A 16772-nucleotide genomic window follows, 5' to 3' on the forward strand; every position below is an offset into this window, starting at 1 on the left:
GTGACGTCACAGGGGGTAGAAAAGTGGAGTCAATTTGGGGTTAGGGGAGGCCACGCCCCCCACCTAATATGAGCTCATGTACGTACATGAGCTTGTAAGACAAATGGAGTCAATTATGAGCTCATGTACGTACATGAACTTATCATACATATTGAGTCAATTATGAGCTCATGTACGAACATGAGCTAATAATACAAATGGAGTCAATTTGGGGTCAGGGGTGGCCACGCCCCCCAAAGAATAGTTGGAGGGTTGAAAAGATGGTTTTTAATTCCCTTATAGTTATGTGACGTCACAGGGGTAGAAAAGTGGAGTCGATTTGAGGTTAGGGGAGGCCACGCCACCCTAATATGAGCTCTGTACGTACATGAGCTTTGTAAGACAAATGAGTCCAATTATGAGCTCATGTACGTAAACATGAACTTATCATACATATGGAGTCAATTATGAGCTCATGTACGTACATGAGCTTATAATACAAATGGAGTCAATTTGGGGTCAGGGGTGCCACGCCCCCCAGAATAGTGGAGTCTATATGGGGTCAGGGTGGCCACACCCCCCAGACAAGTGGAGTCTATATGGGGTCAGGGTGGCCACACCCCTTTTGGGGGTTTTGGGGTTGTCCCGCCCCTTTTTAGGCCTCACGTAACGTACATGAGCCAATCAGGGAGGGGGGAGGGGGGGGTAGCCACGCCCCTTGGGGGGTGGGGGGCGGGGGCGGGGCTAGAAAAGTGGAGTCTATATGGGGTCTTTTCCTCTACTTGCCTATACCTAAATATCCATTTAATTTGACAGTATAACCAATGCTCTGACATCCCTAACGAAATCGACGAAAACTTTCAGCAATGCCAAGTTAGACCCAACATAATTTCCTTAATTGCAAAATACACAAGAAAAAAGCTTATGATTAGCAAACTGGTCCTTAGAGCCTTGCTCAGGAGGTTTTGCTTCCGCCCTCATATTAGGTTTCTTCTAATAATTACAATAAGATACTTCAACATTCAATTTCTTTAAAAAAGTAACAATAAGAATTAGACCCCACAAAAAGAACCATCTACTTATATTTCTGAATGCTGATATTTTTGAATGGAAAATTCTCTGCATAGCTGTGGCCATGACTGTTAATGAAAGCGAATCTCCATTTTTCGGTATCTGGGGAAAAGACCCACACACTCAATTACCAATTGTTCAAAATGCTCCAAGACTAGCTACAGGTATTTGCTGGGGGAGTATACGTATAACTGGTTCAGCTTATCAACTGACAAACACGACATGGTCTAATAGAATCCTGTTCCCTTTTCTGAAGAGCTGGCCAGCACAGTAATAAATGCGGTGGATTAATTTCTTAACAGTTCTGCATATGTCAAATGACCAAATAAGTATGTACTATGTACTCAAGTAATCAAACAGAACAACGGATATAGGCACTACTATCTGCAGTAATGTTTCAACTGTAGATACCCTCCGGTTTTGCCAAAATCTCTAACAAATAGTTCGAAGAGAGAGCGATTGAGAAAGGCACTATAGAAGTCACCTTCGCCTTAGACTTTGGCTGCTAAACAAACTGTGTAAGCACTCAGCTCTGTTCAGATAGAAAAGTATCTCTTCCGAGTATACTTGGTTTGGTGCAAGTCTGAGAGGAGCGGCAACGAAGGCCGAGTACCTGCTGAATCAGAATACTGGTACCTACAAAATAAAGCTTCCATTCTAGAACTTCATCTTCATAACATTCCCCACTCCATTTTTCCCTCTATCAAGCTGGGCAGGTGGTAGAGTTATGCTACGAGCTGACCATTTTGTGTTAGCTGGACGGCACTGTCTTCCAAATTGTATATCCTCAAGCGAGGCTCTACACCTCTCAGGCCCAACGGAGTAGGAGGTCGCAGGAGTCACTGTTCCCCTTGCTCTCTCTTGCACTGGGTCATGTATAGTTTTAAATACAAATTAAAATATTTAAGAATATGTTTCCCACCGCAACAACTCAGTTTGTCCCGCAGCCTCCTAGTGAGGGCTACTCTTACATAAAAAAAATCTTTGAAAATTAATATCTAATTTATGTATGCCTATACTAAAGAAGATGAGTATATAAAATATAATCTAAATTACACGGGTTAGCACAAAATCTCTGAATAAGTGTAAAATCCACATTTTGGCACCTGCTATATCATTACATAGATGTAAGCATTTAAAATTCGCTTACAAAACAATCAATAATATTGTGAAGCATGCAGGTTGTTTTGGAGCCACGTCAAATTTCGTAGACCCTACATGGTAGGCTATATTCGATTATTTTACCCTCCTGACAGGCTCTTCCACTCATACTTTAGTTTGGTTCCCTTTGATTGTTCCCATATGGTTCTGGGAGTAATTTTTTGATAAACTTATATGGAAACTTTTCACTATTTCTAAGTCAATGCATTTAAATAGGTATTACAATAAACACCATCCATGAGTTTGCTTCTAATTTATTGTCTTTATCATCTGCATTGCAGGTATTTCTTCAATCATAATCATCATCACTTAGAATTATAATTCAGCTGAATATATATCTGTAGTCAGTTGTCTTGAGTTTTATTTGGAGTTGGCAGACATTGCAAGTAGACAGAAATATTTCTAATAGAAGGGTTTACCATAGATACAAAATATCCCAAAGCCATGAGATCAAAAAAGAGCCCCCTGAAAGGAAAAACATTTGTAGATATATTTGACTATAAACTAATAAAATTTGTTATTGAAAACCAAAAGGTTTTTGATAATTGGTAGCAAAATCTTTATTATAATTTAAATAGAAAGTAGCTGGGAGTTAATATCTTCATGAAATGAGTTTATGAAAAGAGTGTGGAACAGTCTGATGTTTGCTAGATATACTATATTGTGTACTGTGAAGAAAATGAAAATCTAGTAAAAAGAGATTTAAAAAGTTTGCAAGAGGAAAAAATTGTGAATAAAAGTAAGCAAAGGCCATAAATTAGAGCAATGAATGCTAATATACGGCAGATGATGGAATAATGGAAGTGGTAGTACACTCAAGTTGAAGATGGTTAAAAAGTGAAGCAAGAAAGGCTTGGAGTGGCTATGATGTATCTCCTACCTATCTACTTGTTGATATTTGTAAAGTACCATATTTGTATTGGAATTGTACCTTCACCTGAAGATTTGACAAAGTTATTGCAGAAAGGGTAGCAGTTATTTTTCATGTACTTCTGATGCCCTTGACATTTGCAAGACCGTGTCATCTTTCCACTTGAACAACTGCAGCTCCCCTTCTATTAGCCTTAGTATTCTGGGGATTTTTTATTAGCAGAATGTACAATAAAACCATTAGACTCCTTAATCTTTGAAAATTTTAAAGACTACTACTATTCTTTGTTAAAATTTTCTACAATTGTCTATTCTTATATTTGCTACAATATTTCAGTTTTGTAGTATTTTTGTTTGAACGGTCAAATTTTTCATGCAATAATGAAATTATTTATATCTCCTTCAGCTATTCAAAGTCTGTTAGTTCACAGCTACAATAACTAGTTCAAAGGTCTTCAGTCCACAAATATAATATCTGATTAATGTAATTTTCCATGAATAATTGTATCTTGTAAAGACTCACAGGTGACTAAATTTATCTTTAAGTGGAGACCCAGTATGGAAAGCAATGCCATATCTCAAAGGGAAGAATGTTTCACGTCCAAGGTGAAATTTTTCCCTTCCACGTGTCGTCGTGGCAGCAACTGAGACCGCTCCAGGAGCTATGAATACAAACTTGCGCTGTAATACCTTTGATAAGAATAGAGAAAAAACTCAATCTTACAATATGAAAAAGTTATATACATATATAAAAAAAAAAACACATTCAGTCAAACTGGTAAAACTATTCAAGTTACCACTCTTTATTGTCAAGATACAAAGGAACGATTAAGTGAACATCATGAAAAGGAGGGAGAAAAATTGCTATACATTTAGTATTTTTATTAGGGATGTGGTAAGCCTAAGACCGTCTTTTGGACAGTGCAGTAAAGCAAAGTAAGTGTCATAGCCAAGCCAAGCAGTGGTCACCTCACATTTCCTAAGTCCCTTAAGCCATTCATCCTATCATCCTCCAGTTAACCAAGCTATAAAATGTTACTGCATCTGATGTGGTCAAGGAAAAGGGCACAAGTCTACAGCACCCTATCTCTTGAGAATTACTGAAAAACTGTAAGGTGCAAGAAAAAGGTTTTCAAGGCAAAAAAGTCTATACATATATACTTTTGCCATTCTTTACTTATACTTGCCTGACAAAGCCATAAGAAAAATACACATAAAATTGATGCTTACCTTATCAAATCCAAATGAAGGAGTTGGAACTAGACTTTCTCTTAGGTCCTCATGATGGAACAAATCCCATGTCTGTTTATAGATTCCTTGAGTAGCCCCTCCTGTGATGTAGTGCATCAAGATACAGTAGTTTAGTTTTATAAAGGATGGCAATACAAGAGTGACTGGATTTATTTTTCTTATGAGCAAAAAAACAAGGTTCACTACCATCTATAGTATTGACAAAAATGCATACCAAACGTGTTTCATATAGAGAGAGGAAATATAGAAAATGGAATTAAATTCATCAAAAGAACAGGTTAAATCAGGAAATTAGAATACGTAGGAATATTCGACAAGTATGAACAAGGATTCTCACAATTGCAAGAATACATGATAGTTAAATCACAAGAATACTTAGAAGAATCAAGGAAGGGATTAAAGAAACAGGTTCTTCTTCTTCTTCCTCGTGTTCTTCTGTTCTTTGTAAAAATTCTTGAGCAGAAAAGGCACACAGGGCAAAAAGAGTTCAAGGACTTACCCTCATGAGGTATTCAAATATTGTTTCTTTAACTGTTCCAATTATGAACCCTCCTTCCTTAACGGCCCTTGGAATGTCATTTAAGGAGTCTATGTTTTTTCATATGATGGTACAGCCAAAAAAGCTGTTAATGTTCCAGAATACAGTGCTGAAAAATTGAATTCAGAAGTGGTTTGAAATAATTACATTCACTCCAAGCAGAGCATTTTATGGAAAGAAGATTTAAAGAAGTTAGTATCTAAATTCACTTTGTATTAATATCTATCATTTTTAGGAGATTTACTCAATGCTTAAAGCACTTCATTGTACAGTCTATTTCATTCCATCTGGATAGTCACCAATGTAGGTTTTACGTTGATGTGGCAACACACAAAGTTAGCTCTTGACTGCCTGGAACCCATATTTCTGATATTGTAGGCTTAGTGTGATAAAGGATGCAAAATATTTCTTCAGTAACACAATTGAAGTCTTATATACACAGAGAATGTCACACATTCTTATTTAGATCATAAACATGCCAATTTATGTTGATAATATAACAATTAAAGCACTCAGATGAGTTTATAGCTACTAAGGTCATACACAATGAAAGATGGCCTTTAAATGTAATTTTTTTTGCTCACAGTTGCCAGGCAAAACAAGACATCTAGTTATGAGAGTGCAAATAAAAGTTATTTCAATCAATTCTTGTATGAGATTAATATTGGAAGTAGCATGAAATACAGTTGTCTAGGAAGCTGCCAGGGGCCTGGGGGAGATGAATGGAACAGCCACTGGCTGGAAGATGGGTAATTTCAATTAATACATAGCATGGTTTGTGGCAATGGGACTGCAGTTTCCATATCAGAATACTCTGCATATTTACATAAATTTTTCTTGAGCATAAATTTCAGGACTATTTGGCAAATAACTTACCTATAAATAAAAGTACCCCAGTACTGAAAACTTATGTACATCATAAAAGGCTAGCCAGGATATAGTACTATATACATTCTTTCATTGTTAGGCATTGGAGCAATACTTAGAAAGAATAAAAAAAAGTTATACTAATATAAAAGTCATTTTAACTGTAATAGAATGAATGTGCTTAAAAAGCCAGTAAAATATCTGGCAAATCAGTACGTACTAGCATAGAGTTAGCCTCATGTATTAGCATAACAATTTAAAGGCTATTTTTCAGTAACGGAAGTAAATATTACTTTGGTATTCATAAGTTTTTTTTGTTTATGTGCATGTCATGAAGCTGTACATAGAATAAAGTTTGAATAAGAAGATAATCTTGTAATTTGAACAGTTTGTGAACATAGGTCCAAGTGTACCCTGAGCTATACTGATGAGATAAATCATACGTATTGAAAGCTCATCGTTCATTTGCATTTTATCTGAACAGACTGTTTGATACAAGCTCATGTGCTTCTGTTGGTACATTATCGTTACAAATTGGCATGTTTATGATTTACATAAGAAGGGATCTTTGTATATAAATATTCAAATATGTTATTGAAGAAATAGTTTACTATTTATCAAAATAAGCAATGATATCGGAAACACTGATTGCCAGCCAATCAATTGTTACTCACTTGCTTGTACCACACCTTCACCTGTGAGTGTACAGATGAAATGAAACTAAATATTGTTATCAACAGTTTCCAAGATTAAGAATACCTTTGAGAATTCTAATTTGAATACCTGCAATACATAATTCTTGATGTTGAATTGCAAAGAAATAAAGACTGATTTTTAAAACATAGGACCAATTATTAGCTGTTTAACAAACCAATCTTCAATCATTCTGATTACTGGAAAAACAAAGTACGGGATGAAAGAGCAAAATTACACTGTTTTTAGAATTTATTAAAGAAAAAAATGGAAATTAAAACAAGTTTGTTATAATTACTAACTCTTAGTTAGAGTATTGAACTTATCAACTGTCGTAGCTTTGCATTTAATGTAGCAAATTTTTTCAAGAGATCTATCAATCATGTTTCTGAGAGCAGCTATTAATTCAAAACAAAGCAACCATAATTGAAATTCAGAACTATACATAATTGAGAGAAAAAAAAGACTGTGTATCTGTAAGTGCTTATTTGTTTTTGAGCATCTCCAAATTAAGGACCTTCAAAAATTCTACATAAATATTGCATCTATATACGTACATGTACGCATGTTCGTAACATCGAAGGTAGATAAAACATTATATTTACAAAGAAAAACTAGTGTCCATAAGTTTTGCTTAAGAAATTTTCCACCTTGACTTTACCTGAGACAACAAGACAGACGAGATACCAGCAAACAAAGATGAATCTCTCAGGCCATGGTTTCGCCTCTATCATGTTACCTTGAGAAACTGTGCTCCGGAATACGTTGAAAGAATATGTCAGAAGTCGAAATTTGGGCTCCTCTTCATTTAGAATAATCTCAGTTGCCTTTGAAACTATCTTTAGGATGGGACCAAGAGATAGCGTTGCTACAATCAGCAAAATCCAAACCTAATGGAAGTAAACATTATATACTATAATTTTTTTTATATTGACATATAATAATATACCAATGCGGCATATAATAATACACCAACAGACATAGGCTAATCATAATGAATTCTTGCATAATGTAAGTACATACTATATAGAAAAAGCAAATTACTGACAAGCAAAGAGCTATGTGAACTAAGTAAAAATAATACAGTTAAGATAAAATCAAAGATGCATGATGAAACCAATATTGTAAAGAAAGAACCTTAGCAGTAAATCCATCAGTAAAATTTACAATTGTCACATAAAGTATTGAATCAGAAACTGAATAAGTGAGAGATGTTTGGAAGAATAAGCAACAGTCTTTGTTTCTCTATACAGAAAAAGCCATTCTCTCGCCACTGTTTAAAAGTTAGAGGTAGTAAATAACTTCAAGCACAAAGCCCCAGGTGAATAAAGAGTTTCTGACTAAACACTCATGTTGAAAAATTTTTCAACTGCCTTATCTTTTACCTCTTGGAGATGCTAAAATAAGACATCAAAAAGATCAACAGCTAACTGTTCATTTTCCACTTTACAATGACAACAAACTTCTTTAATTAAGCAAATAATCCAAATCAAAACTTGAGACTCCTGGAAGAGCAACTTGACGTAGCGTAGAACCTGCGCAGATTCACGAAGGAGAGGAAAATAAGTCTGTAGTACATTAAAAACAGCCAACAGTCAATATCAATTGTCTTTAAAATTCATTTATAAATGATAACATCCCCAATAGTCTGAGGAGCTGCTTTGAAACATGATAAGCGTGTTTTGCTGAATCCTCACCCACACTTAGACAATTTATGTTCCTGAGAGTATGAAAGGCTAAATTAGCCCCAATCTTAAGAATTGGATGAAACTGAATGAGCTTACAAAAAGGATCAGGACATATAGAAGTTGACATGACACAAATGCAGCCGAGCTGGGAATCAAAAGATGTTTTAATATCTCTCTGCCCCTACAGAGATGATTGATAACTGAAGGAGTCGTAGCACGAAAGATGATGAAAGAGAAGGACACCATCAGAGAAATGGCAAAAAAAGATTAAAAATTAAACCACAGACATAGACAAAAGCTACACAATTACTGGATTAGGGATTTCAGATATTTTAATGACTGAGGACAGTGATAATAAACAATGAGCATTATCTGATATTAGGCTTACCTCCCAGGAAAAGGGTGTAAAGGCAGCCAATGTCTGGTTCAGTTTTTGAGGAGCTCTTGAATTCAGGGTCAGCTGATCTTCGTAATAAGGCCATGACAGATCTACTACATCTTCTCTTGGAGCTATAAGTAAATATTTTCTTTACTGGACTTTGAATTCGTCCAGAAGAAAAAAACAATATAAAGCGAATTGTACAGGTCTACAATCCCTTATAGAAAATTTTTATATTTTTATAACTGAAAACTTGTAAAAACCAAAAGGGGTTAAGATCTGTATAATGTAGAGCCATTTATAGTTCCACTTCAATATACAAAATTTTGTGTTTACTATACACTTTCATACTAAGTGACTTTCTGGAATAATTTTCAATCAAACTTTAGCAGGAGGCATCATACCCAAGACAAAATGTGTGAATGTTTGGTTAGACTGTTACACAGACAGTATAGAGAAAGGTATAACCACCCATATAGTCACGTTGAAGAGGTTAATATTTATCCATTAATCACCTATTACAGACAGTCCACTCAGGGCTAATGTGACTTCCTTTCTCACTACCATTCCAATGAGTCCTACAGAAGTGCCATTTGGTAACGGTCCACCCCATAAACCGTCTGGAGAGCTCACGATATGGTACCTAAAAAGAAACTACAGAAACTGAAATATAACTCCCAAATTTAGGAAAATGAGGAAATAGATTCTGCATAGTCACATATAGCAAAAGGAAAAGGTGATTTACTTCAGGATGATTAACTTGGCAATTAGTGTTATGATATCTATATAAAGTAATCCCTCAATTTGAATTATCATTATCTGGACACAACTGGACCCCAAGGACTAAGGACCAAAGATATGTGATATATAATAACCAAAAAAAAAAAAAAAAATAAAAAAAAAATGAAATTTACATGTAGTTGACAAATGAACTCAACTTCTACAATGTAAATTTAATTCAATTAGATAATACAGGATGTGAAAAGAATATTTCAATGCTAAATTTATTTATAAATTTTATATACAGTACAGCAGAGTTTACAACATTTACTTTGGTTTTTATTTTGTGTACAGTACTGTACAGTGTATCTATCTTGTTCATAAGCATATTAAATACAGTACGTACATATACATATTGTGTAGTGACAAAGTATGGAAAATGGTACAAAAAATCCGCTACTTTACACCTACAATGTTTTTAACTGTTTATTTGCAGATTTTTAACACATACGTATATGCAAGAGCCTTGGATGATTTAGTGTGGATAGTCAAGGGCATACATGCATATTTATAAAAGCAATTCATTTTGCTGATATCTCTCTGAAATTAAATAAGTAAAATAATATTTTGAGTGATAATTGCAAAATTCCAGTTAGGACTGGCTATTAATTACTCTACAAATGAATTTATGTTGTTGAACAATTGTTACATATTGCCAGGACAGCCCTACAACTGTCCATTTAGTAGAGGTGCCACTATGTTAAAAGATATTTCTCATCATAAAAACTTACAGTTAAAAGTGCTTCTGAACTGTTAACACACAGTTTGGAATACAGCAAAGATTGCCTATGCTGTGGACATGCGGTATCTTATTTTAAGAAGAGTGATGTGTTAGCTGTCCATTTTTCTTATTATTTCACACACAATTTTGATCAGCACTCAATAACCCACTCTGCATTTGAGAAACAATATTTTTCATAGGTGTCAGTCTACAAAATTTCTCAGTGTAACTTTTTGACCTGAGATTGTTTATGTACCAACAACAACCCTCTGATCATTAATTTACTACGTTGAATAATAAATTATTATGAAATTGCAGTTTGAAAATTGTATTCTATTGATCTCATTCATCATTCACAAAAAGGACTACCCTGGGACTAGAACATCATATCGACTAAATGTCTCCGAGGCTTAAACTTACTAATAAACTTGTAAATTAAAGCTTAGCCAAGTTAAGCATCAATCATATACCTCGGAATTTGCCTATTCTTGTTATAGTAATTCATAAATACATGAGGACATGTCTCCTCAAATCAAGTTCAATGCAGTGAGAAAAATGGGTAATGGCAGTTAAAAACAGTTCTTCAAAGCTGATGGTTACATAAAAAAATAAACAAATCACTTGATCCTAACACTTACGTGTAATTCAGGATAGGACTGAGAGCATCTAAAGTACCAATGTCCATTCCAAAAGCAGGTGTAACACTGCCATCTGGGTTAATCTTCTTCCTCATCATTAGGGGTAAATTATCATTGCCTCCAACAATCACCTCACGCCCTTTCAAGTCTGCATATTGATCACGAATATCTGACAGCAACATAGCAGGTAAAAGTCTCATGCTTCGGGAACTTAGAATATCCCAGGTGCCTAAGCTGCGAAAACTTTGGAAAAAGAACATCAAATGCTGTTAATTATAAAAGGGCAAACCTCCCTCTCTATTAAAAGGCTGACAAATCTAAATTATTTTGAACCTGGAATATCATATAATTAATCACTATAATTGACAAGGAAACCAAGATAATTACATTCAAGGATTGTATAAAAAATTCAAGATTATTTCTTCATTACCAGTGTTAAGTAGGACATATTTTGATATTTTATTCTGCAAATAATTTTTTTTTCTTTATGTATGTTTGGTGTTTCTAACTCCATTAAAGCCTTCCAGACTACCAGAAGTTCTTGTAGATGCAAACCCATTGCCCTACCTTGAAAAGAAAACATCTGAATATATTGATGGGTCTGAGTTCTGAATCCCCAGAGGCATTCCTGGCAGAGGGAGTTTTCTGTTGGTCCGCCAAAGAAATGTTCTTCACCTCCCAACTCACCTTCACTAAAGCAGATGAAACAGCAAAGGTATTATCCTCAGTCTTGCTAAAGGTACAAATTTTTCTGTTTAGGCCATATGTCCTATTGAAATCATCTAATTGTCCTTATGAATAACCTTAAGAACAATCTTAAATGTCGCCATGGAGAATCTCGTAAGCTCTGTAAACTTATTCAGCTTTGAGTGATCCACTACAGCTGCCTGATACCTTTGACACTAAAATGGGGTGATTGGAAAACCCGGGAGTTACTTCTAATACAGGTGCTGTGGCTCTTTTTTTTCTAGAAGTGTCTGAACTTCCTCTTGCAAGGATCTGAATTTCTATGAGTTTTGCAAGTAAACTTGCAAGGGTAATGGGACTAGAGATGGACTTCTTTAACAGGATCACAAAATCACCCTTCATCACCTGTTCGACCAAAAGATCTGAGCCAAATTTGTTCCAGACAGGGCAAAATTTGACTACTCTGGGACAATTTAATTACTAACCTTTTGCTATATTCTTTGTTATTAGCAATGGAAACGCTTCTTTACTAAAAAAAAAAAACCTCTTTTGGGAAAAGGTAAAAGAGGACAGTGTCAAAATTCATTTAGTGGGTTTAGAAATGAAGGAAGAAAACTACTTATTCTAAGCAGAAGTCTTAAAATTAGGCTTAAAAGCCTGAGTATTCAGGTCTTTAGTTTGCTTTTGGGAAACCTCCACCAAACTCTCTTTTACAAGATTCAAACCAGTTTTATATGTCCTGACTTGTCAAAAATTACATTCTTGGAGAGTAAATTACAAAACTGTTCCCTCCACTTGAGTATGACATTAAAGAACAAATTTGCCATTTCTCTGGTAGCATCATTATTAACCGTAGCTATATACTTAGGAAAAACAAGAAGTTTCTTGCTCTAAATGTTCAAATTCAGGCATCAGAGTGATGCCATTTCCTTGGTATTATGGGCTACAATGGCAGACAAGTCAAGAAGGAACCAGATTTCTAAAGAATGACATACTTTAATGAATCAGTCCATTTCATCCATAGACCACCAAAAAGACTGACTGAATAGGCTTTCTCTTGGTAATCTACAAAACTGGCACACTCTGACTTGAAAGAAATAGTCAAGACATGAATTTAGCCAGAAAAAAAAATCAGGCAGAAGGTTTGGTTTTGGCTCTCGGAAATGCATTCATTTATTTAAATCTCAGCTGCCAGCAAAAGAAAAGGTAGATAACAGATAGTCTACGAAACCGAGTATGACAATGAAATCATTCTTTGCTGCACCAGTAATGTTGTTAGTAGATGAATATTTGTAAAGTTTTACTGAAATACTATTTCTTATCTCACCTTATAATTTCTTTAGGATCGGGTCGAGTGAGAAAGATTTTGGCCCTCATTTCCTTCTCCATCGCTAAGAGGATGACTTGAGTACCTTCATCAATGTTCCCTTTAAGACCAACAATGACTTGTTCCAAATTGGCTGCGTTATCCAGTATGACCAGCCACAAAACATAGTGACTATCAAATACCTTTTCTTGAACCTGTAGGTCAAGTAGAGGAGTAAATCAGTGGACTAAATTCATTACTGAATATATGAATATGAGAAAAATTAAAACAACAAAATATGAACCAAAGAATAAATGAACACACAACTAACTTAAGACTGCGAGAGAATGCAATTCAAATGCTGTGAATAGGTAGCAAAGAGCAAGATGAAAGTGAGAAATGAAAATGCACTCTGTACTAGAGCTGAAATTAATAGCAATGATATTAAAATTCAATAACCGGACCAAAAAATTACAATTTAATAAATTGTATTTTTCCAGTATACATACTTTATATACATACATACATATATAGAATATATATATAAAAAGTATATATATATACATATACTATATATATATATATATATATATATATATATATACATATATATATATATATTATATATATTATATATATATATATATTATGTATATATAGATATAGATATTACAAACTATAAAGTATTGCTACCAATAACGACAATACAAAGGGTAAAATTATAAGAAATTGGAAATGGGGCCATGAGAATGATAGTTGCTTTGCTAAGATTTTAAGAACATTTGTATTGTTATCATACTCATCAGCATATTGCTGTAAATTATCAGTGAAGACAAAAATAATTTGCCAAATAGCTTAGTTATATTAAATCATGAACTGTCAGAACATAAAACCTTTTTGAAAATTTCCAAGATAACTTCAGAGGAACATAGGAGTATTAGTAGCGGTCTTCCTGATGCAGGTGCAAGCAAATGACCCAGTTCCAGTAATGCCTTTTGGTATCTGAAGGTCATGAGTCCACTTCTCTCTCTCAGAACTGCTGCTAAATTTCTCACAACATCTGAAAACAATGATTGATTTATTCTGATTACGTACTTAATTTCATAGTTTTCATAAGAATTATGAATTATATGATTGTATATATATATATATATATAAATATATATATATTATAAATATAATAGTATATATATATATTATAATATATATATATAGATATAATATATTATATAACCCTTTTGCATTTACTTACTCAAACCCCTTAGCCAAATCCCTGATTAACGTCCAACAACAGACATCCACCGGAGTCCCCCAAGGACTCCGGGGTTTACGAAATCCCATGCCAGGACTGTGACCAATCTTACATCGTATTTACAGGAAAATCACTTCCCCAGAGATTAATACAACACAAACGGTCAGTTAGGTATGGACAACAGAACTCAGCTATTTTCAACCATATAAATGAAAATAACCATAGAATAAACTGGCATTTGTCACGTATAATTTATAGCAGCAACTGCCGATACAAGAGTCAAATGATGGAATCGGCCTCAATAAAAGAGAGGCAGGTAATGAAGATCTCAACAGGAGCATGGGATTAAGATGTCATCGACAAGATTTTCATTCAACCAATGCTTAAGAAGATTAAAGGAAGATTATCAGCGGGGGTGACCTAAATTGGCTTACCTGTGGATGGATCTCTTGGTATAAACCACCTTTTCTGTAAACTTTTCTCATTCATATACCTGAAGAGGGAGGCAGCAGTCTCTGAAATATAGTAGACTACCAACCTTAACAACCTATCTGACTTATGACTACTAATCAACTTTATGACTAACTAACTTTCCCTGAAACATTTAGCTCATCATATGATGGCTCTCTGAATTCTTGGGCTAGCAACTCTTCAACATAATCCATTTCACATTCCAGAGTTCTTTAGCCAGTTTTACTATTATTTTCCAAATCACTAAGTTAAGACCATCAAAAGCACTAACATAGAGTTTTCCAAATCTTTTCCAGAACCTGTTCATGCATTTGTGTCACGTCCTCCCAGGCAGTGGCAATATTCTTGATACAATGACGGACGTATTCTTACAAAAAGCGTCATAATAATAGTAACAGATCAGCATCTGTAGCAGCTATGGGTTGGGCAAAGGTGGTTCAGAGACTGTTCACCTTGAATACAGCAATCAAACCTTCTGGATAAGGTGAATGGAGGAATATCCCTCAATTACCTAACAACAATGGCCGCTCTTTTCATGTGTTTGCAGGGACCCAGCATCACAAGTATAGCATACAAAACGCTGGGTTCATAAACAGAAAAAAAAAAAACATTTAAAATATTGTATTCTTCATATGGAAATACTATATAAACCATTGCCTTTATATAGGACTCCAACTCAATAGGTGGGAGGTAGTCCCTCTCAACTATGGTTAAAAACCACCTGGATATGTCATACTCTTGTAACCTCCTACCAGTCTGGTTCAAAGATTGATCTGTGCAGTGGAGCCTTAGACCAAAGTACCCTAAATTACAGGAAGGTACTAGAGTAAAAAAATTATCCGAGAAGCCTGAAATCCTTTACAAAGAAATTGAAAACAGAATGCAGCTTCTGGTTACAACCAAATTTTGGTCCACCAGGTAGCGCTACTTATAGCAAGCACCGTGTTAACAAGGAGTTCCGAGAAAAATAGGTTTTAGACATTATTATTACACAACTGGATGCCCTGCAGGACGGTACCAGAATCTAGGCTGACCCAGCTGATGCTTTGGACTACATGTAGATCAAGAGTGGAACTAGGGAAGAGTCCAGTCACTCTGTACCCATCCCCAAGCTTATACCTCAAGTAGGCTATGCTAGCCCCTACCCATCTTAATCCACAATACACTGGGCAAAAAAAAAAAAAAAAAATCAGACTGGGAGCTGACTTGCTGGATGCGAGATAGATTTTAACTTTGCATAAGTAGACTTACAAAAAATCCAATAAGTACCTATCGAGGGCTGGTACTTCAGTTAAATATATAATAGCCGTGTTATGTAGCCCTAGGGTATACCTAAGGGTAGTCCTCGGCTACCTTAGGTATCTTTCACTAGACTTAGGCAAAGTGGCCCATTCTGTTTTGATAGTGTTGATTTTAAATAATTCTTTTTCCTCACATTTATTGTTCAAAACAATTAGGTATGATATATGCTGGCTTAAAATCACAAATAATTTGTTTATCACAGATTGGCCTAACTGCAAGAGAAACAAAAAGACAATTCCAGTTCCTAGCACTAGCTTATTATACCTAGTAGCCTCATAGCTTAAGGTGACGAAAATTACATTAATCACGTATATCACACATAATGATTTCCAAGTTATAAAATATGTCCTACTTTTATATTTTGTTGTAATTTTTCTTTAACTGTAACATATGATTCCCTTTTTCTCTTCAGTATTATATTCCCCGAATAAAAAAAATGTCAGCTGTTCAGATCTCGTTCGATGCAATCACTGATTTTGACACCAAATATATTTATAAGTAAATCGAATGGAATGGAATATAAAGTTTAAGCCAAGGCCAAGCGCTCGGACCTATGAGGCCATTCAACGATGGGACTGAGAGTAAAGAGGTTTTAAAGGTGTAAACCTCACCGTTGCACTATAAAACATTTGTTAGGAGAGGGTGGAAAGTAAGACGGAAGAAAGATAATCTGAACAGAGGTACAGAAAAAGGAATAAAAGGGGTTGCAGCCAGGGTGCGAAGGGATGCTGCAAAGACCATTAAATAATACCTACAGTGGACAGCGGAGGTAAACTGAAGGCACTTCTCCTTACAGATTATAAATAAAAAGAGGAAGAGAGAGGAAAACATGAAGAATAATATTCCGCAACGCTATCTAACTTTACCTTCGAATTCTTCCTCATAGAGAATACGCACACGAAGAGATTCCTTTTGCTCCATCATCGCAAGTAAACCTTTCAAGAGTTCTGACATCTCAAACCTGAAAGTAAATGGACACATTTCAGATATTACTAAAGTCTCAAATGAAGAACTTGCTGACGAAGTTGATGGTAATATACCATTGTCTGCGAACTTTTAAATAATTGTACTATCAGGATTTAATTTTTTCTCGCTAAATTTCGACCTATGAGGTTGTC

The 16772-nt window shown here is 35.0% G+C and overlaps 1 protein-coding gene across 1 annotated transcript; it reads right to left on the bottom strand.

The window, feature by feature from the left end:
• Window positions 1-3600: 3600 nt before the first annotated feature.
• LOC135212391 (uncharacterized) lies at window positions 3601-16616 on the bottom strand. Its single transcript, XM_064245760.1, has 7 exons — window positions 16521-16616; window positions 13523-13689; window positions 12651-12844; window positions 10637-10879; window positions 8507-8628; window positions 4312-4412; window positions 3601-3771 (listed from the first exon to the last, which is right to left on the bottom strand). Exons 1-7 carry the CDS (start codon window positions 16606-16608, stop codon window positions 3601-3603), a joined length of 1086 nt encoding a protein of 361 aa, XP_064101830.1. The 5' UTR covers window positions 16609-16616.
• Between the last annotated feature and the right edge of the window lie 156 nt (window positions 16617-16772).

Source organism: Macrobrachium nipponense, chromosome 41 (assembly GCF_015104395.2).
Source record: "Macrobrachium nipponense isolate FS-2020 chromosome 41, ASM1510439v2, whole genome shotgun sequence".
Taxonomy (NCBI): domain Eukaryota; kingdom Metazoa; phylum Arthropoda; class Malacostraca; order Decapoda; family Palaemonidae; genus Macrobrachium; species Macrobrachium nipponense.